This window comes from Sinocyclocheilus rhinocerous, unplaced genomic scaffold (assembly GCF_001515625.1).
Source record: "Sinocyclocheilus rhinocerous isolate Xijiao unplaced genomic scaffold, SAMN03320098_v1.1 scaffold19, whole genome shotgun sequence".
NCBI lineage: Eukaryota > Metazoa > Chordata > Actinopteri > Cypriniformes > Cyprinidae > Sinocyclocheilus > Sinocyclocheilus rhinocerous.
Genome location: NW_015638975.1, coordinates 860,982 through 883,824, shown reverse-complemented (window position 1 = coordinate 883,824; position 22,843 = coordinate 860,982). Strand labels below are relative to the sequence as shown.

Here is a 22,843-nt window from a genome sequence, read left to right as displayed (position 1 = left end):
TTGCTTCCGGGCGAGCGGATTCTCCGCAGCTTTCTCGCCTCCGCTCTATTGCTATGACTCTTCAGGATTATAGCGCGTTCGCAGTGATTTGCTGGTCTGCGGGAGATTTCATGCGTGAGGTAAGCTGTCCGCAAAGCGCTCGCCCAAGCGGAAAAATGCGCTGTTGCTGTCAGATCTCGATTGCAGAAAATTGACTAAATCATATGAAAAAAAAAACATCATAACTCTATATTTTCCGTATACTTGTGTCGCTTACAATTAAAGTCATTTTCTGATTTTATTGTTGTTTGCAACGTTACTTGGCAATATTTTAAAGATATTATTATTATTATTTTGTTTATTTATTTAATTAAAAGTTTTTTGTGTGTGTGTTTTGCATGGTCTATTATTGGAGTAGTGTCACCCGGGTGGGAGACACTCCTATTCACTGGGAATGAATGAATGAATGAATGAATGCAGAGACATATAGAGCGGGGGAATCCCCCATCTCCCCACCCTCTGAATATTACGTATCATAAAGTAACTACGTTATTTGGCGGTTTTTACTCGGAAAAGCAGCTGTTTTCTAGCATTCGAATAACTACCTGAAACTGTAGAAGGATTGGAGATGAATTTCATTTACAAATAAAGTAGGAATGTGCATACTTTTAAATCGACACCTGCCACGGTGTTTTCCTCTTTGAGTGTGTCTTAAAAGCGATGAGGAGGGGAGCTTAATCTTATCACTCAGCATACCCGGTTAAAAAAAGTCACCGCTCACCACTGGTGTATGTGTGTGTATATATATATATATATATTTAAATATAAACATTCAGATTGTATTTGCTATCATCTACCACATACTTAAACATTAAAAACACTAATAATTTAATAACCCTGCTAAATGTAATCTTAGCAAAGCTCAAAATGAACAACCATTTTAATACTGTACATTATAGTGTTGTGAAGCTTAGATTCATTGTAAGCTTTAAAAACATTATTTTCAAGGCTTTAATATCGACAACAGTGTCAGCCAGACTTTTATAATTAATTATAAGTGCAATTTTCTTTCACTTTAAGTTATCAGACATTCTCATGTAGCACTTACAGACAAATGAATATATACAGCATCATTCAATGAGCACTTTAACCTTATTACATAATTAAATTCAGCATCCAAACATAATAAGGCTGATTCATGAATAATGAATTTAAAGAATTTAAAGAAAAACACTCCATCACATGTGACAAATGGCCACTTCATATGCTGTGCCGCACTCAAGAGATCCTGTTAGGCACCTAAACATCAACTTGACTCACACTTTGGCCTCCCAGAACCCCTTTCACAATAGATGACCTTCATCATGTTCGAGTACAATGGCTTCAAAAGGGACCTTTGAAGTCCAAAGAGAGAAAGAGCCCTGTGAGCTCCTGCAAACAAGGACCCTTGTTTACACCTGATATTAACGTCCATCTATGATGATCCATATGAGATGGATTGCTATTTACACCTGGTATTTACACGTTTAAGAAGAGTCTTTGCACTAAATATATGATGTAGTCGCATGGATTTCTGACTAGATCCGAATATGGTTTAAGTAATCGGATCGCACAACATTTGGACAGTTTTCACTTAGTGTCATCCACTTTTTCTAATGTCCACAATGACTATTTAATGTAGAATCCATTGTGGCATACTCACTCACTGATAACAGCACTTCCTTTGTAAGCTGCTGTCTTCCTTTAGTCTCACTTCATGTGAAGACACAGAGAGAGAGAGTGAAAATAAAAGAACACTTGGGATGTTATTTTTAGGCTGCTGCTGAACACTCTTTCACACACATGCAGGCAGGAGAAAGCAGATGGTTATGTGGATTTGTGTGTGTGTGTTTTGGTGCGGTCCTTTGTCACAACACAAAGGAATACACTAGTGCTTATGCACATGTGTGTTTGTACAGTTTGTACAGTATGGTAATCTGCACTTGAGCAGTAATTTTTGTTCTGTGCTTACTCTTTTCTTGACACACATGCATTCTTGAAAACAGATTTACAATATCATCCAAACAAATGTTGGCTAAGATGTCTACTAACTCAAAGAACAAGTCAAAACCAAACGCTCAATGTGAGGGAGCTGTCAACTAGCTTTCAACATTCAATCACAGGAACACACAGAGAGATCCGTCTCATCGTAGGAAAGATTATGTCATTGGGCTTAGCAGGCTCAGGTCTTCCTGTCCTTTGGTCCTTGTTTTCATATAGCAGGGTCAGAAGGGAACACTACTGCCGACAAAAGGGAGGTTGAGATAAACTAAGGCCAAATGGATTTGCGCAGTATCATCACAGTCTCTTGCATGGCCTAATAAAACAAGACTATTCGTTTGTATGCTTGTTATTTAATTCAGTTGTACGTTAATTCTTTCACAAAATACTGAGACAGGCTTGAATGTGATTAATGGTCCTTAAAAGAAAGTCAGAAGGCTTGATGAATAAATACTGGTTAAATTAATATAGTTAAAGCTTTGCTGAAAGGCATCTGTAAAAAGTTGCTAAAAAAAGACGCATGCCTTGGTTTCTAAAAACAAAGGAAAAATGTTTTCACAGTAATGCACTTACAATGGAAGCCCATTGGGGCATGTTTAAAATGCAGCAAATAAATGTTAAAATTAATGTGTCGCTGGTCATTTGCATAAAGTTAAGCTCTGCTCAACTTTGTTTCTTTGCCACGGGTATATTTTGCTTGTGTCAACGAAAAGCGCCAACTCTTGTTAAAAATGAATAATATCCCATCACTTTGCTGCTGCAAATTGCTGTCAGTATGAGCAACCCTTTGGACTGTAAAAAACTGTACAGATCAAGTTATATTTCAAATGAATAATTCATGTAAGAATGTTAACAAAAATACAAGCTTTCCATTTCTGCTTTCAAACCTTATGATAAATATGCACAAAAGGCTTTCATGGGGAGAGGCTGTACATGTTAATCATTTTTATTTAAACTGAGGTACGAGTTGAAAGTACTTTCTGTGGTAATCGACATCATGCTACAGATGCTGCAGAGGTGAACTTGTATCAAACCTGCAATAATTCTTTCATGAAGACCCAGTGCAATTTCATCAGTTTCTCTCCTTCATCAGAGACTAAAAAAATTAATCTTTCTAAAATCCCTGTAGTGAAATAAAGACTACAAAATAGGTTTGTGTCAGATGAAATCTGTAGATTAAATATAGAGGGGAATGTAGAGTAAAAAGCTGGCAGCTATATTAAAGTTACTACAATGAGAGCAATGAACTGTTAATTTACTACTGAGATATAATGTCATAAAGCTGTCAGACAGTGTCTGTCATCAGAATGGAGCAAATCATATCCTGTGTAAATGTTGACTGGGCATATTACTACACTGCCTCAGGTGCAATTATATGGCACCAGTTGTACCATCCAAGAACAGAACGATGCTAAAGACATGCTCACAAACCACAGAAACGGGAAGCATTATGTCAGCGGGCTGCTTGCCAGACCCCAAAGATCTAAGCCTGATCAATTTGTTTCTGCATTGCCTGGAGCGCTGAATCACTGGAGGTCTCTATCATTCTGTATTGCTCTGTGAAAAGTGTAACCTCAGGTAGAACAATCCAGGGTCAATCCTAAAGAAAAAAAGACTGACAGAACGCAAGATCTGTGAAGCTCGTTTCCCCTCATAAATGCTTAGAGGACGAGTATTAAACAAGAACAAGACACATCCAGTTTTCCAGAATCAACAGTTGAGCAGAAAAGAAGGCTTGGCTGACCTGCCGTGAGCGTGGAAGTCCAGGTGCAGGAACTGGTCCTGGTGAGACAGAGCCCTCTTAGCCCTCTGGTGCTTGCTGTGCAAGACGTCTGTGTCGTAGGACAGGCCTTCGTAATGTCGAATGTACTTGCTCAGGGGTTTCCCATTCTGACCTACAGAATAAAAGAAGGAAGAGAGAGAAAGACAGATGAAAGTCAGGGACAGGTTGTGATCTGACTAGCTATTACTGAACACAAGATTTGGTGCAGAAGGTTGACAGGCAAACTGTGGTGACAGAGTGGGCATACACCTCTGTGACTGCTGGAATTACACTTTGAGCTGCAACATGACTCATTATCCGTAAATTACAAGGCTTAGGCCCGTTTCACACATCCTGTGTCTGCAGCGTGTAAGCAAATCAGCATTACAGCAGGGCACTGACCTTTCAAAACCGACAGTTTCTGCTGCGTAATACATCTGCGGCTCTATGGGGGTTGTTTTAACCAGATGGGAGACTGGACACATGCCCAGGGCACCATGACAGGGATGGGCACCACGTAGTGCCAAAAACAAACAAACAAACAAACAAAAAAGAATGTGGAATTCCAGTTCGTCACACTGAATTTACCCTTAAAACAGCCATAAATTATAAAATAATTACTGGGATCCGGCCATGATTGGAAAAAAATGGCAAACTACAACTCAATCAGCAGTATTTGGCCAGCAATGCCATTGCCCAGCAAAAGTGATAATAAATGTATTGCTGTCTTGGAGCCTCTTGTATGATTATAATTACTGTATAATTTTAGGGATGTAACGATTAACTGCGAGCCGGCTGAAAATCGATCCAAATATGTGACGATTCAAATCGGTTGAGATGCTAAACAAATCGCGATTCTATTAGGGGCAGCAGTTTGTATGAATGTATGTCTGAGTGAATCGAACCGAATCGTGAGTTGAGTGAATCGTTACATCCCTAATAATTTTCCATCTGCGTTTGCATTTTTTTGTAAAAATAACTTGATTTGGTAAAGATAATAATTATAAAAAATAAACTGCATTTATGTGTAAAAAAAATGTATAATAATATATAATATCATTTTAAAATAAAAGAAATTACTAAAAAGCACAGCAAAATAGGCTAAACAAATGTAGTATGAATACTATCATCTGTAAATATGGGCATGAATATGAATGTGTGTGGCTTATGTGTGAAGCTGGCTTTATACTGTCATAACATACATTAATAAGCGGAGCAGAGAACATAGAGGAAAAAAAACTAACTACTGTCATATGTGCATGAGGGCACTTATATTTTACATTTATATTCTTCTATTGTGGGAAAGTACAGTTTATGTTTTTTCCCTCCCATCCTTCCTCAGACTCAAAAAGCAACTTCCTGGCACAGTAGCATTTATGCTAAGAATAGCTTGACCTTAGCAGGGAGCGTTTACTTCGTCACAACTCTATAGTATCTGCTCCAACAACAGTTGTTACCCACAGCGATCCATACATTTCATCTCACGAACAGCTTTTCTAGTCCCTTTACTTCACAAGCCTGAAATCTTGACAGGATGATGACAGTTATATACTCTGCTTATTTTGGAAAAGGCAATGTAGTCTGACAGTGTATAAAAGAGCCTATAAGACAATATGACTAATAAGACACTCCAACCTCTGGGTGACTGGGTGAGTATTTTCAGAGGAAGAACTTTGACACTGGCTTTCCATCAGTCAACACAACCTACAGAGAACCAACCTTTTCCTGTTTTGAATCTAAAGGCTGATTTATACTTCTGCGTCGAACCTACGCCGTAGCCTACGCATAGACGCACACCCTACACCGTAGCCTGACGTGCACCTTTCCAAAAATCTAACAGCGCGTCAATTCTACGCGGACTGCAAGCGCTGTGATTGGTCTGCTAGAACCCCTCCCTCCGTATGTACTTGAGTTTTGTGTGTGTTTATGCGCACTTTAATAGATTTTAATGTTACACCTTCTTATATAAAATAAAACAAAGCAAAGAACAAGTGTCTTATCATTTATTATACTACATAGCATTATACATCACTAGTTGTCCGCGACAAACAATGTTGATCTGCCATGCGTAGGGATGTAACGATTACCGGTTTGATGATAAATCATGATAAAATTCCCCACGGTTAGTATTACCGTTTCATCTTTTAATTATCATTAAAACCGTATTAGATTACCGCGATTTGAACAACTCGCGATAAATAAATACTGTCCAGCAAAAAGCACAGGTTTAAGTAAAAGTCTCACGTGCGCACAGCAGCAGAGTTGTTTCGTTTTGAGTGAAAACAGGGCGGATACACATTTAAACAATTCAGATAAGTTATCTAGAATTATTTATGGAGTAGATAAAATACATATAATGATATGATATGAAATACATATAAATACACTGAAATGTGAGATTTACCTTTTTATTAAACTTTTTAAAAGCTTTATTTGATGCATATTCATTACCGTGATATATCGCATTACCGAATACCGGCACAAGTCTAGTGTGCACTTTGGATGGGTTAAATGCAGAGCACTAATTCAACGGCGTAGGTCCGACGCAGAAGTATAAATCAGCCTTAACTCTACCTCCCCTGGGCTTCAACCATGTCTGCTATGACAATAAGCCTCAAGCACCAAAATGGCTTGAATAGAGCGGTTCCTTTTACTCCGAGAACAGAATAACGGCTGTGCAAGAGGGCCATCAGCACTGACTTAGACAGAACTGTTAACGACAACAGCGAACAAGAGGGAGAATGTGAGCACTGTGTGCTCAGGCACTGCCGCTATCAGCGACGTTAAAATAAAAGTCCCTCGAACGCATCGGCCAAACAGGAAAACTTATTGGCCGATGCCGATATTTAAAAAATACCAAATATCGGCCGATATATCGGCCTTGGCGATATATCGGTTGACCACTAGTTACAGGGCAATTATTCCTGCAATCTAGTGTTCAAGAGTTGGCTCAGAGCTCTGTAATGCTGCATGTTCTATCGAGAAGCATTTTTTTTCCCTCCTCAAATGTTTCTCAGCTGCTTTCAAAAGCTTACCAGAGCACACTGAGAATACATCAATACATTTTCTTCAGTTCAGAAAAATGCTTTAACGTTAATTATAATTCCATCGGCCAGAGGCTACTAGTTAAAAGCATAGACTGTATAAAAACATGGACGTAGTGTCCGTGACGTAACCCGTAGACTTCCGACGAGCGTTTTGAAGCCTAAAGTAGGAGGAGCCAGCCGTCGCCATCTTGGCTCTCACCGCGTGTCACTCCCGGATAATCGAAAATGGGCAAAGAGGCGGGAGCAGGTTGCTGAAGCCACGCCCACCTAGCTCGACGGTGGTGACAGCAGTGGCAATCCACCTGTCACTCAAGTGGCCACGCCTTAATTATGCAGAACTTTAAGGCTTAATATAATTTAAACGGATGAGTTATAAAAAAAATTCACCCCCCTCACAGTTGTCATGAAGGGCAAAATTAGCTATATAGACCAAAATCATTTTTTGAACCAGGCTGTAAACATGTTTTTTTCTGCTGTAAAGTTGGGCATTTTAACATGGGGAGTCTATGGGATTGACTCCCTTTTGCAGCCAGCCTCTAGCGGCCAGTTGATGAATTACAGTTTAAGTCACTTCCTTGTTGGCTTCACCAGAGAGAGGGGGAGGTTGCCGCTTGGTTAACAGTGGTGCTGCAACCAAAAATGAAAATCCTGGTACCAAACCTCATTTGGTTCCAAACCCAGTCAAGAGTTTCTCAGTTTTAAATGTGACCATGCTGCTGCAGAAAGAAAAAAAATAAATTACGTTTCAATCTGTTCCTACTGTATGGCGTCAGACACATTTATTGTTTGGCAAATTTTTATGGGTGAAAACCAGTCATTTCAACAGGAATCTACACAATCTGGAATTCTGTGTGAGAGTGAAAGATTTCACTGCATTGTACTGCATTGACAAACAGAAAGCTGCTTAGTTTGATGTGAAGCTGTACTTCATACATTGCTACACTACTGACAATAGACAATGTGGCTGCACCTTAAGAATAATACAGTGCATGAGTCTATGGAAAGCTTGACAGCTCATGGCCACTATTGCTTTGATTGTACAGAAAAAGAGCACCTTTAACATCCTTCAGTGTTCTCCTTTTGTGTCCCACAAGAGGGCAAGTAAAAGAAGACTGAATTTTAATTTTATGGAGAACTATCCCTTTAACAAAAAAAAATACTACAAAATATTTGACCATCACAGAAGAACAAAACACACACATTTGCAACACTATCAACACTTCACACTTCTCAATGGCTGAGACATTTTAGAAGCAGAAGAAACAAAATTTCCGCATGGCATTCTGCCATCCACCAAGTGTCATTTCAAGAGAAAAATCAGTGTCTTTCCTAAGAAACAAAACAAATAAAAAGTAAACAGCAGGGCAGCTTAAGAATAATACAGTGCATGAGTCTATGGAAAGCTTGACAGCTCATGGCCACTATTGCTTTGATTGTACAGAAAAAGAGCACCTTTAACATCCTTCAGTGTTCTCCTTTTGTGTCCCACAAGAGGGCAAGTAAAAGAAGACTGAATTTTAATTTTATGGAGAACTATCCCTTTAACAAAAAAAAATACTACAAAATATTTGACCATCACAGAAGAACAAAACACACACATTTGCAACACTATCAACACTTCACACTTCTCAATGGCTGAGACATTTTAGAAGCAGAAGAAATAAAATTTCCGCATGGCATTCTGCCATCCACCAAGTGTCATTTCAAGAGAAAAATCAGTGTCTTTCCTAAGAAACACAACAAATAAAAAGTAAACAGCAGGGCAGCTTTCTCAGCAAACAGGTTCTGTTCATCTTCTAATGAATTAATTTTGACAGAAGGATGAATTTTGACAGAAGCTGAGAAACACCTGACGGTTTGCAGCTGTTGCACAGCTTTAATCATAAAACACTATCGCAAGATGACAATTTTCTATTCTTAACAGATGCTCAGGTTGTGAGATAAAACGGTAATAAAAGAAATCAAAAACAAGGCCAGAAACAAACTGCACAATTGGCAGAGAGTGAATGGGAGGAAGGCTGAAAAAGAGTGTGTGTGTCTATTGGCTGGGAGTATCAGTGCAGACTGTTTGTCCACCTGTACAGCAGTGATAAAATCCTCCTCATCTTGCTGTGGAGAGAGGGGGAGAGAGAGAGAGAGAGAGAGCAGAAATCAGGAGCAGTACTGCCTCAGCGGAGCAGAACGCTCCAACACTCATTCCAATTCCACACACATTAGTGCTCCACCTCCCCAACTCTCCTATCTACCTCACTCTCAAGGCAAAGTCTTTTTTCCCCCCAGCGTTCCTCTCACTTTAGCCCTTTACATTTGATTCAATGCACTGTGCAGACTGAAAAAAAGGTTAAATGAACTGCTTGATTACATGACTTCATGCCAGCAGTTACCTTCACGGTTTAGTAGGTTGGCACAGTTATCAGTCCTGTTTGGAGTGCTAAATATGGTTAAGGTTAGACAGTTCGCTTATGAAGATATATTAGATATTCTAGTGACTTCCTGACATTTTTAGGACTCACAATTGAATTTTGAGAGTAAATTTTATAGATAGATGCTACATGAACTAGTCAGTGCATAATTAGCTACTTTCACACAAGAATCTCACTATATCAGAACATTGACAACCAGTCAAACATCAGTACCAAAATTCTGTTAAAACTCTGTGAAGTCACTTAACAGAACTGACCTTCACACAGCTGCATTGTTGAGCATCTATCCTATTTGACTACTTTTCTTACCACAATCTAATCACGATTATTGAGTCACGTGTCACAGGCTTATAACTAAATTCCATAGAGCTCCTTCAGAGCTTTGTGATTGGCTTTGTGATCAAGCACTTTAACAGCAGTTTTTCGGTCAAAGCGTCCTAACCTCAAAAAGATGTGAAGTGCAGCATTCGTTTGCTGACAGATGATGTCCACAAATCCTAAAAGAGACCTTAAAGTTTTTTGAGCTGCTGTCAGCCTATAATGCCTTGAAATAGTGTCTATGTATGTAGGCAGCTCACAAACTTTAGAAGATAATATGTTGAGTGTACAAGACAAGAAGAAAAACAACAACACTGTCAAATTATTTAAATGTACAGCTTGTTTCAAGGTTGGCTTGAATGACATCGTTTCACATGTCTTAAGGCCAATTCACACTGCACAGACAAACGGCAACAAACACCAACAAACTAGTCTGTTGGACTTTATTGGATCAGTGTGTTGCCCCTTTTGGCGTTGGTCGGAGTTGTTTTTAACCCGACTGAACATGCTTAATCTGCGTTTGTTGGGTTGTGGAATGTCTGAGCAGTGTGAAATGATTTTACAACAAACTACAACAAACTCTGGCGTAATCTGACGTGGCCACGAACCATTGCCATGACGATGCGCATATTTCACTTAAAGCGTGCTTCACCCACAGCCTCTTTCTTTTTATTTGCCATCTTTTTAGGCGAAGAATGACACGCAAAGACATTAATAACAGTAAAATTTTGATTGTGGTTACAGGATCATCAGTTTCTTCCCCAGTCAGACTTACACCATCTACACCAGACGCAAACAGCGCGGCGCAACACGACAAAATACAATAGAGGTTCTATTGATTATAATCAGTGACGCTGTCTTCACTGAATGCGACGTGATGCGACAACTGACACGTCCGGTGAAGATACGGTGTTACTTGACTCTCTGTGACTCGAAGTTTGTTGGTGTTTGCTGGGGCAGTGTGAACATCATAGTTATTTTTCATAAAATTCTACATCCAACAGCAAACTTGAGCCAACTTGTTTGTTGGCATTTGTCTGTGCGGTGTGAATTGGCCTTTAAGAGACAAGGACACTTATATCTATGGACTAATGGACAACTGTCCCGTTTTGGCCTTGTTTCCATGGCAACTTGGCACTTTGCTTTTTAAAAAAAATGAGTAATTTGCCCGCTCATCTTTAGCCCTGTTACCTGGAACTAGAGTCAGCCAGTGAACCATAGCTGAGAAGCATAGTGGTATACATCTTTGGATGCTTCTCCTTCAGTCATTTTGCAATGACTGGAGCCTTTAGCCAGGAGGTTATGTCATCAGATGGTTACCAATGATCCTGAAGTGTTTCGACCCTTAACCTTAACACTCTCCTGTTGGCGGGTCAGCAGTGGTGGCCAGCCACTACTCACTCCCTCCTGGCTGTCAGCTCAACTCCTTCCTCCTGCTCCAAATCCAACAAGAGGCTCTCTCTGCTTCCTCCCCCAGTCTTCGCACTGCCTTCTTTCTCTCAGTCCCCCTCAGTCCAACGTCTGTCATCAGCTTCCAGGCTGACTGGGCTGGGAAGCCCCTGCATCCCACCTCGACTGGGTACAACCATGTCTGCCAGCCTTTGTCCCAGCAGTCCTGCACCAGGTCTTTATAGCTTTCAGGTTCAAGGTGTAATGACAGGGAAGTGATGTTTTATCAGAAGCAAATGGGACAAATTTGCTCTATTAGCTAAGGTAGAGAGGCGAGTCGGTCCACTACAGATCAGCATTTTCTGCTCCACTATTCAGTGGTGAAGCTGAATCTACAGCACCATATCAAAAGAAAGAATATTTTACACTAGTTAAAATAAGTTAATGATTACTAGTACTATTATGTATTTCTCTTCCAGTGTCTTAACACAATAAAATAAACAAGTACGAAATACAAATGAAGATTAAAATTAGTATAAATTACTGACTGGTTGTTTATATGACAGACTCTGTATGTCAGGAGGAGGATGTGACAAGGGAACTTGGTAAAGCATTAAGTATGAAGTGTCGGGGAAGTCGTGGCCTAATGGTTAGAGAGTTGGACTCGTAACCCAAAAGATGCGGGTTCGAGTCTCGTACCGGCAGGGATTGTAGGTGGGGGAAGTGAATGTACAGCGCTCTCTCCCACCTTCAATACCACGACTGAGGTGCCCTTGAGCAAGGCACCAAACCCCCAACTGCTCCCACACAAAGATAACCGCAGAGCTGTCAGAAGTCGACACCACTGGATGAGAAGAGTGGAGGGCCTGAACACTACTATTGATAGATAAGTTTAGTTGTCGAAAATAACAGTGAACGGCAAACTGAAAGTTATTAACATGTTTTTATATTCTACATCGGGTGTGTGTTCACGGTGTGTGTGTGTTCACTGCTGTGTGTGTGCGCACTTAGGATGGGTTAAATGCAGAGCATTAATTCCGAGTATGGGTCACCATACTTGGCCACATGTCACGTCACATTGTCACGTCACATGAAGTTTAGGTTGACAACACAAAATCTTCATTTAGATCACTTCTACTGCAGTGGACAAATACGAGTTATAGGTCTTTCCAGGATAGGCCTGTACAGACGTATTTATAGATGACAATATGGGCTTTTCAGAATGCATAGACACATAGAGAAAGGCATGACTCTGTGAAAGGAGGGTGGACACTGAGCTCTTTTGTACAGGCACAAACAATAGCTGCCTCATTTCTGCCTAAATTACCCCACATGTGAGGACAAACGCTCCGGACTCCCACACAAAGATAACCGCAGAGCTGTCAGAAGTCGACACCACTGGATGAGAAGAGTGGAGGGCCTGAACACTACTATTGATAGATAAGTTTAGTTGTCGAAAATAACAGTGAACGGCAAACTGAAAGTTATTAACATGTTTTTATATTCTACATCCACAGTACTTGCAACAGCCTGTGATTACACATCTTTTATTGCAGCCACCTTCACATCTATAATCAGCTGAACTCTGTTTTGTTAAACTGAGCTGCTCTCATTTGACCTCCAGCTGGGAAAATGCTCAAAACTTTAGTTTGTTGTTTGACAAATAAGCACATTTATTTTCAATGGTTACTGCCGCCATAATAGAAACTAGGGATGCAAACAACCACATTGCATGCTGCTTCTGCGTCAGACTGATGCTGGCTGGACAGGATTTACCGTGAGTTTTCAAAAGCGCGATAATCAAACACGGTTTTGATGATAATTAAATTTTAAACGGTAATACTAACCGTCAGGGCATTTTATCGTGATTTATCGTGAAACCGGTAATCGTTCCATCCCTAATAGAAACACTACACTAGACTGAAAAAAATTGGTGTAGAAACAATTTTCAGTCAGAAATTGCAAGTAAATTTCACAAATAATTACAAAGAAATAGCAAGTAACTCATTGAATAAAGGAGAAATTTCAAAGCAGAAGGACTGAAATAGTATTTTCTTGTAAAATGTAGTATAATCTTTTAGGGCTGCCACTAACGACTATTTTTATTTCGATTAATCTATCAAGTAATTTATTGATTAATCGATTAATCTAAACGATTAATTTCCCGCAAAAAAATCAGCAATTTTATTAAACTATATTTTATTAAACCAAATGAAATCCAAATTTCTATATGAAATTCTTTTTTTAAAACAAAAGTGCAACATAGAGTGCAAGAAGCAAGTGTCCATCTCATAGTCCAAATCACTGAAATCAAAGTTCAGTATTATAGTGTAAGAATGACAAAATATCCATGTGTTCTAGTCTACTAATAATAAAATAATAATTAAAAAAAAAACTTTTTAAAAGGAGTATTTACCATAATTTATTTAGAAGAAAAATGTAAATGTGCAGTATTTCTGAAAAAAAAAATTTTAAAATTAAAAATTATTAAAATGTAATGGAACCATTAAAATGGAATCCAGAGAATAATGGAAAACAGAATTTGGTAAAGATAAAACTGTAAAACAATTAATTAGACAGGTTTTTTGATTAATAAAATTTGATGTAACCATTAAAACAGAGTATAGAAAATGAAAATGGAAAAAAACTGAATTTGGAAATAAAACGGATTTTCATAGGGCCCTATAATTATAATACGTTTTTTTGTGGTAATAAACATAGATGTAAGTGAACAATAGCCTTTAAAATTACTTAAAATACATATATAATAGCAATGAGGCAATAATAATTAGTTCAAATAAAGTATCAAAAGCAATAAATCATGTGGTTTTATTGAACAAAATTGTTAAAATACATAATGTATTATAAACAATAGAGCTAATGTACATTACGCATTACAACAAAGGCCTGCAGAGGGCGCCAATGGCCTGATGATTATTTTTACACATTGCTGTGCGATCGAATACTTGTTTAATATTGACCAAGCACCATTTAATTCAAATATCCACTTAATCTTTAATATTTGGCCATTTCTTTAGGACAGAAATGCTATAGCCACTGTAATTAAAAGAATATGTGGACATCAAAACATGTAAACTCAGAGTGAGGGTTTGAGCTTTTATTTTGAAACCGCAATGTATTCTCCTGAGTTTGCGTAGATTTATAAATGATTTACCTTACAAATCTGATGAAATGGCGCACGTTGTGTTCCCAGATGAACGTTATAATAAACCCAAACTCGCAACAACATGCAGAGATGGAGTTTGAGACGCTCCACACATGTAAATGATGTGAACAGAGGTGGAACTACGGTGAACGGAGCCACTGTGTGACGCACGTACTTAACCTACACGCATGTAAATAATTAAAGCGCATATACTGTATTAGAACTGCATCGCATATAATTATTTAAATCGTAGCGTTTGTGAATTCACAATTATGCTTAATAATGATTTTTAAATGGGTTTAATATATCATGCAGCCTTGGGAAACAGTCTAATAATGTGTTTTATGGATACTCGTCCGTGAAATGCGCTACTTCCGGTATTTTGCCGGTTAGTTGACGTGAGCAAAATGAAGACGAGGATTTTTAAAAATCAAATAGCCTAATAAAATCGACGAATCGCGACAGCCCTATAATCTTTGAAAAATCCATCAGGGAGTATTCGGAATAAATGATCTTCAGTATCTCAGATTCAGCCTTGGACCACATTGTGAGGTCACCAAAACAGCATAGCACCAAAGACTATAGAATACCCAAGACGTGTCACTCGTATAGTTTTGAATGTGGAAAAATGCAACGCTCAATATGGCTGCTCAATCGCAGGAAGCCCCGCCTTCTGAATGAAAGAGCCAATCGCTAATCGGTAAAGTCAGCGCATCACTGCAGCTGCTGTTAGAAGTCCCGGTTGCTATAGAAACAGTCAGCGTTCTGAGACCTGCTCTTAGGACTGCGCATGCGCACTGGCTGATCTAGCCTGAAAAATACGCTTTTTATAACGGTATTTGAGCAAAAGTAACAACATTTATGACACAGCTGTTGTCAGATTTCTTTGGTGATTTCAAATATGAAATTTAATCATAAGCTTAGTGTACAGTGTTGTAGAATTTGATGTTTCCCCATTCAAAGAGATAGGAGTTGCACTTGCAAGAGAGGCGTCTCAAAGATGGCCGCCGAGTGACATGACTTGTCTTAAAAGGACTTTGATAGCACACATCGTTCAACAATTTGGGGTTGGTAAGAAGAAATACAATTTTGCTGCCACTTTTGAGCCTGGAAACTCAGCAGCCAAATAATCTCCACACTTTACAAAGAGCTTAAGTGGACTGAAAGTGATACTGTGGCAAAAGGGACTGGCAATTTATCCCTGGAACAAAATTAAAGGTCTATCAGCTAGAATTATATTGGTTCCTTTCTCTAGTCAGAGTTGTTTACTCATCTCTAACAGAAAACACAGGTTCTGAACAGCCGAGCTTTGCAGTGGAGAGGGTAAACTGTCCTGGAAAAGAGGGTAAAAACCAAGTCAAATATACTTTGAGGCCTGAGGTGTGAATGCCTGACTGGGTGTTATCATAAGGACACAGGGCAGGGTGAATGAAGAGAAGGTAACCTATCTGTTTGGTAACGCTCAGAGTGAAAATGGTAAGAGGAACAGTAATCTGATTATATACGTAGCACTATTTATAGACAGACAAATGCCAATCACCTTCTTAAACAAGAAAATCTGCTGTAAAGAGATATATTTAGGCTGGTACAATGTCTGTTGGACAACACTTATCATATCTTACACATTCAAAGTGCAATAACATTATGATCATTAGTTTATGATTGTGGAAACGTGAAAGTCCTTTAAAAAGGGTTATTTTAAGTTTTTTTTATTATTATTTAACATTAGCAGTATTATTTCAATACTTCAATACTTCGTATGTCTTAAATATGACAGTAGTAGTCGTTATAATGGCTGACTGATGACAAATGTTTTATAGCTAATGCCCAAGGTAATGCCAATATCTATAATCCATCAGGGAGTATTCGGAATAAATGATCTTCAGTATCTCAGATTCAGCCTTGGACCACATTGTGAGGTCACCAAAACAGCATAGCACCAAAGACTATAGAATACCCAAGACGTGTCACTCGTATAGTTTTGAATGTGGAAAAATGCAACGCTCAATATGGCTGCTCAATCGCAGGAAGCCCCGCCTTCTGAATGAAAGAGCCAATCGCTAATCGGTAAAGTCAGCGCATCACTGCAGCTGCTGTTAGAAGTCCCGGTTGCTATAGAAACAGTCAGCGTTCTGAGACCTGCTCTTAGGACTGCGCATGCGCACTGGCTGATCTAGCCTGAAAAATACGCTTTTTATAACGGTATTTGAGCAAAAGTAACAACATTTATGACACAGCTGTTGTCAGATTTCTTTGGTGATTTCAAATATGAAATTTAATCATAAGCTTAGTGTACAGTGTTGTAGAATTTGATGTTTCCCCATTCAAAGAGATAGGAGTTGCACTTGCAAGAGAGGCGTCTCAAAGATGGCCGCCGAGTGACATGACTTGTCTTAAAAGGACTTTGATAGCACACATCGTTCAACAATTTGGGGTTGGTAAGAAGAAATACAATTTTGCTGCCACTTTTGATCAATTGAATGTGCCCTTGCTGAATAAAGAGTATTAATTTATTTTAAAAACAACAAATTAATCACGTCTTACCACCCACTTTTGGAACCAGTTTGAGGCAACAGAAATGTCTATGTTCAAGTCCTAATTTTATGAACATTCATCAACACATAATATAAATCATGAACCTGTCTGTTCATATCACTACTCAAGTCTTTCAACAGAAAAATAAATAAATAAATAAACACACATCACAGCCAGTTTCCTCTCCACTGGTTGCACCTATAAAAAGGTCACTAAGAGTTTTGAGTTTTTGTTCAGAACACAATGATGCACAACAACTCTATTTCTCAGCTCAGCCAACACAATAATACAAGAATAGTGAACTATTTAGAACAAGGTTGTGTGAATTTCATAATGCCACCAACACTACTGACTGAACAAATTTAATAGAGGACACAAGATGAATGCAGGGTGAAACATTCCACTGAAAATCACAATCAGTATGTCACTTAAATCTTTGTATATCCCTAAACACTAAAGCGTGAAGTTGAACTGGGTGGTACACAGTCAGAAAATTACAGGAAGTGGAAACAGCTTGGCTCATGATTTATTATGCTACGGCAGGGTTCACAGAGCATGTATAAAGGCCTGTGACCTTTATACTCGCGTTCCTTCAGCCTACGCCATAGAAGAGATTACAGACAGAGCTCTGTGGAGAAACCACATATGACAAATGACAAATGCAAACTCAGACTTACAGTTAAGACTTTCAAAGGGTATGAAGAGACAAGACAGAAACTAATACCCTGGGATTCAAAGCACAAAAAGAATTACAGGGCTTCTGGAATTGGATTGGTCTAGCTCAAGTAACATTTTAATACTATCCTATAAAACCCTCTCTAAAAATGAAAAAAGTTATATCAAAATGTTCTTCATAAAGACCAACCCTGTATTTTGCCCAGTGCATCATAGCAATAAAGTTTGATTCAAACCCATGAGTGAACTACTGGTCAGAGATTGAAGATTTTGAACAAATCAGTTTTTGTCTTGGACCCAAGCTGTGGGCAGTTATTGGTGAGTGTTTAATAGCGTAGAGACATTGTTTTTTCTTATGCCAAGATCTGGACTACACTTGCATGTTTAAGAGGAGCTGGACTGAGCCACTGGTAGATGTGCTCCACTTCATTTCTGTCAAACTGAGAAAAATACACATTTTCAAGTAAGTGAGCCTGGAAACTCAGCAGCCAAATAATCTCCACACTTTACAAAGAGCTTAAGCGGACTGAAAGTGATACTGTGGCAAAAGGGACTGGCAATTTATCCCTGGAACAAAATTAAAGGTCTATCAGCTAGAATTATATTGGTTCCTTTCTCTAGTCAGAGTTGTTTACTCATCTCTAACAGAAAACACAGGTTCTGAACAGCCGAGCTTTGCAGTGGAGAGGGTAAACTGTCCTGGAAAAGAGGGTAAAAACCAAGTCAAATATACTTTGAGGCCTGAGGTGTGAATGCCTGACTGGGTGTTATCATAAGGACACAGGGCAGGGTGAATGAAGAGAAGGTAACCTATCTGTTTGGTAACGCTCAGAGTGAAAATGGTAAGAGGAACAGTAATCTGATTATATACGTAGCACTATTTATAGACAGACAAATGCCAATCACCTTCTTAAACAAGAAAATCTGCTGTAAAGAGATATATTTAGGCTGGTACAATGTCTGTTGGACAACACTTATCATATCTTACACATTCAAAGTGCAATAACATTATGATCATTAGTTTATGATTGTGGAAACGTGAAAGTCCTTTAAAAAGGGTTATTTTAAGTTTTTTTTATTATTATTTAACATTAGCAGTATTATTTCAATACTTCAATACTTCGTATGTCTTAAATATGACAGTAGTAGTCGTTATAATGGCTGACTGATGACAAATGTTTTATAGCTAATGCCCAAGGTAATGCCAATATCTATAATACAATTAAATGTGATGGGATGCAAACAAAATTATCTCTCATATACTGTATATTTAATAGGGCTGGGCGATAATGATAATTATCGCGATATGATTTTCCTCGATAAAACGATATGAAGAGTTCGATAAATGTGCGATATAATGTTTATGCGCCAAAAGGGGAACGAAACAGCGCGACTCATTTGAAGCGCGCCACTTGGACCATTTATCCGCTCGGATCAAAGTTCAAACTACCTCGCGGCGTGAGCTCACTAGAACAGATGCATTTATTCAGTCACGCGAGCACTAAACAGCGCTGAGAGATCCAGTGTGAACACAAATGACTCGGTGAGTTAAACTAGTTCAAAGGGGTCATATGATGTTGCTAAAAAGGAACATTATTTGGTGTAATGCAATGTGTTTACGCGGTTTAATGTTCAAAAAACACATTATTTTCTACATACTGTACATTATTGTTGCTCCTATGCTCCACCTTTCTGAAACATGTCGATTTTTACAAGGCTCATCGGTCTGAAAAGCGAGGTGTGCTCTGATTGGCCAGCTATCCAGTGCGTTGTGATTGGCCGAATACCTCAATAGTGTGACGGAAATGTTACGCCCCTTATCATATTGTGATGCCTTGTCCCGGCCAGAGCGACAAGACATAAACATTAAAACCCATTAAAAGGAAAAATTGAAATCGCATCATATGACCCCTAGAACATGCAGAAACTAAGAAATACATTTTTCTATTTAGATATTTATTTTGTTAAGGAAAATTAATGGTCTGGTTTCTACAACCTTCACTTTGGAGCAAAAATCTGTCTTTAAACTTGAAAGAAATAAAGATTTGACATTTATCGTGATCATTATCTATATGAAATTTGTTTTATTATTATGATAATTTTAAATTGATTATTATTGTGATAATTTATTTGGCCATATCGCCCAGCCCTAATATTTAAGGAATATCGCATTAGCAAAAGTGTTGCTGTTTTGAATATCAGCTCGACCATGATTTGGCCACAGGCACGAGGCTGCAGGTAATAACAGTTGTGATGATATTCAGTAACCTATTTCATTTCCTGCTGGTAATGCACAGCTTTGAGGTCTGCAGTCTGAAAGAACAGCAATGAAACCAAACATGCAACTATGTCCTGAATTGGAGCAAATGTCGTAGGCTGTTCACACATTATGTTGCACTCAACTGTGATGCTGTGTTTTCTACATCATTTCACACATGACGCAGCGCTCAGGTTAAAATAAGTTAAACTTTTTAATAAAGTCTTGCATGACTTTGCATTTTCAGGACCAAAGGAAAACAAAACTACACAAATCAAATAAGAGGCAAAAGAAAGACAAAAGACACTGTTGATAATATGACAAATATATGCTCTGGCCTTCCTTTGACAGATAAAAACAGAATAAAACATGTTTATATAACTGCACACAGCATTCCCTATCTTAAAATGCATTTGACCAACTGAACGATGCTACAAGTTAAATAACGCTGGCATTGGGGTTGATAATATGACAAATATATGCTCTGGCCTTCCTTTGACAGATAAAAACAGAATAAAACATGTTTATATAACTGCACACAGCATTCCCTATCTTAAAATGCATTTGACCAACTGAACGATGCTACAAGTTAAATAACGCTAAATAAAGTTTCATTTTGCAAAAGACAGCACTGTCATATATTTTGCGTATATAGTTTATTGATGAAGATGTCATGATCCAAACATTCTCTAGTTGGTAATGCCTCTTGGAATCACTTTAACAAGTAAATAAATTAAAATGTCAAACAATTCTGAGTAGTGGGCATCATTTGTGCTGACTGTGGGGGTTTGGGGAGCTGAAAAGAGAAACCAGAGAGGGACACCTGCAGCCTGAGAGGAAATGATATTAAATAATGTTATCATTTCTTGTGGGAGTGTCATTTTGGGTTGTTATCTCAAAATGCAAACAGTCACAAACATAGGATCGACTTTCTGTGAAAACATGAGCTCAGTAGACTGAATATGAGGTGATATTCAGCCTGTGCATGTGTGTTTGCTCCTCTTCTGCCAGAACAGAGGGCAGAGCACAGCTCATTACTGCTTTTATTCATAATTTGGAGGTAGTATAAAGCAGTTTTAGTGATGTGAATTCACTGCATGATAACCACTTTCCTTACCATGACACACACCTGCAAGTCATGACAAAAATAACCAAAACCAACCTTATGATGGACAAATAATAATAATAATAATAATAATATTCAAATATAAAACCCCTTATAACATAATGCAACCCTACAAAAAATATAGTGCTAACAGCACTGGTCTGAGAGAGGAGGTTATCAGTCAACTCTGCTTTCAGTTATTTATTATTCATATCTAGCCTTTGGTAAAAATAGCATCAAAGTTAAACATACAAAATGTGAAAATGCACAGCCTTTTTCAAGATGCAACTTTTCTCATTTTGCAGAAGTATGAGCAAGACGACCTTAGAGCCCCAGAGAAAAGAATACACTACCACAAAAGTACCATATTTTAAATAAACATTACTCAAACCTAATCTGAAAACAATATACATCTGAATTATGAATAAACTCTTTGCTCTGTCAGACACTAACTGATACTTTTTCTTTAATTTCCATGTTCCATTCAAAAGTTTATCCTGTTATTACATGAAAGCCCATTGTTGTCTGTGACTTACATTGGGGAGGAACCTGTTTCCTCCGTAAATCTGGGTTCTATCCATTGCTCTGATGAAGTCTCAACAATATCTTTTTTCTGTTTTTCTCTATTGGATATTTTTCCAAAAAAAAAAAAAAATTTAACATCAAATGTAAGTTGTATTTACCAGCATAAGACAATTTTCACTGGTGACTGTTAATGCTAGACCATGGGCACATCATACAAGAAGGCGTCTTTGTGGGAGGATCCATCTAGCAAGTTGAAGAAGCTGCTAACCACATGAAAACAACCAGAATCACATAACATTACAATATGGCTTACAAAAGCATTCGCATTTGTGAGTAGTTGACTTGCTTTTCAACTGGCTTGATCCATGGGGGAGTATTCAAGTTGCTCAATAACAAGCAATTTCATCACTGGGTGGTGTAATCTCCATCAACTTCCCACAGTACACACAGGCACCATTAATCTACAACAGACAATACTACATATGGACACTGACCATATCTGTTACCTTCTCTTTTTATCCACTCTATGAAAGAAAACTCAAAAGGCTGATGGAAAACAGCTCACTGATGTTGATGATGTTGCAGGCGCACAACAACATGTTTGAGCTGATATTCGAAAAGGGATGTCAGCAAACCTCTTTATGTTTTCACAGCTGGTTAACAAAAGCAACAAAGAGCCACTTCAAAATGGATACTAAACATAAAAAGGAGTAATGTGGCCCACATATTGAGAAATTAATTAAACTTGTTTATGATTAATCTTGGGGCATATTCACATTTAGGCAGGTTTGATTCAAATAAAATGAACTCAGGTTTAGTGTGGTTCTGTTAGTGTGAACTGCCATTAGCTGGTAAAAACTGTCATACCACCATATATGTACACACATACAAAATATACACCATAAAAGACATCCAATCAGGTGACTGTGTCCTTATGCCTTTGGTATCATTAGGTTCAGTGTTAAAAATGACAGTGTGAACGCTAAGTGGACGCTAAGTTTAATTTATTTATATTATTTACATTGACATTTATTAATATAGCTCCTCTCTACTCAAAATTAACTATAAGTGTAAACAAACCCTAAAACAGCTAGAAATAAGCTTGAATAAAGCTTTCCTTTTTTTCTCTATGCATGAATAAAAAAGTAAATAAAAATAAATAAATATTTCATGGGAGATTAAATATTTGCACAAATTAAAAAAAGGGCAAATCTCAAAGATTGAGAATGTCAAGTCAAGTCAAGTCAAGTTTATTTGTACAGCGCTTTTCACGATACAAATCATTGCAAAGCAACTTTACAGCAAATTAAGTTTCTACAATATTTAGTGGTAGCTTATCAGTGGTGACTGTCAATTAATGTACATATGGCAGAAATGTACGGAAAAATCTATTTAAGACGTAATAAAACAGACGATGAACACTATTAACAGCAATTATTATATGATGCAATCAAACTTATAGCAAAATGTGGTAGTTCTGTATGTTGAATGTGAGACATCTAGGCAATCAGTGACATCAAGGGGGGAAATGGTGACAGACAGTGTATATCTTTAACCCAGGGCAGGGGTAGGCAAGTTCGGTCCTAGAGAGCCGCAGTCCTGCAGAGTTCAGCTCCAACCCT

The 22,843-nt window shown here is 38.2% G+C and overlaps 1 protein-coding gene across 3 annotated transcripts in view; it reads right to left on the bottom strand.

The window, feature by feature from the left end:
• LOC107750500 (disintegrin and metalloproteinase domain-containing protein 10-like) overlaps window positions 1-22,843 on the bottom strand; it is a 71,537-nt gene that overhangs the window by 47,060 nt on the left and 1,634 nt on the right. For all 3 annotated transcript variants that reach the window (XM_016565900.1, XM_016565899.1, XM_016565901.1), the window contains exon 2: window positions 3,764-3,914. In XM_016565900.1, coding sequence (XP_016421386.1) covers window positions 3,764-3,914 — 151 coding nt within the window. The remainder of the gene's footprint in view (window positions 1-3,763; window positions 3,915-22,843) is intronic.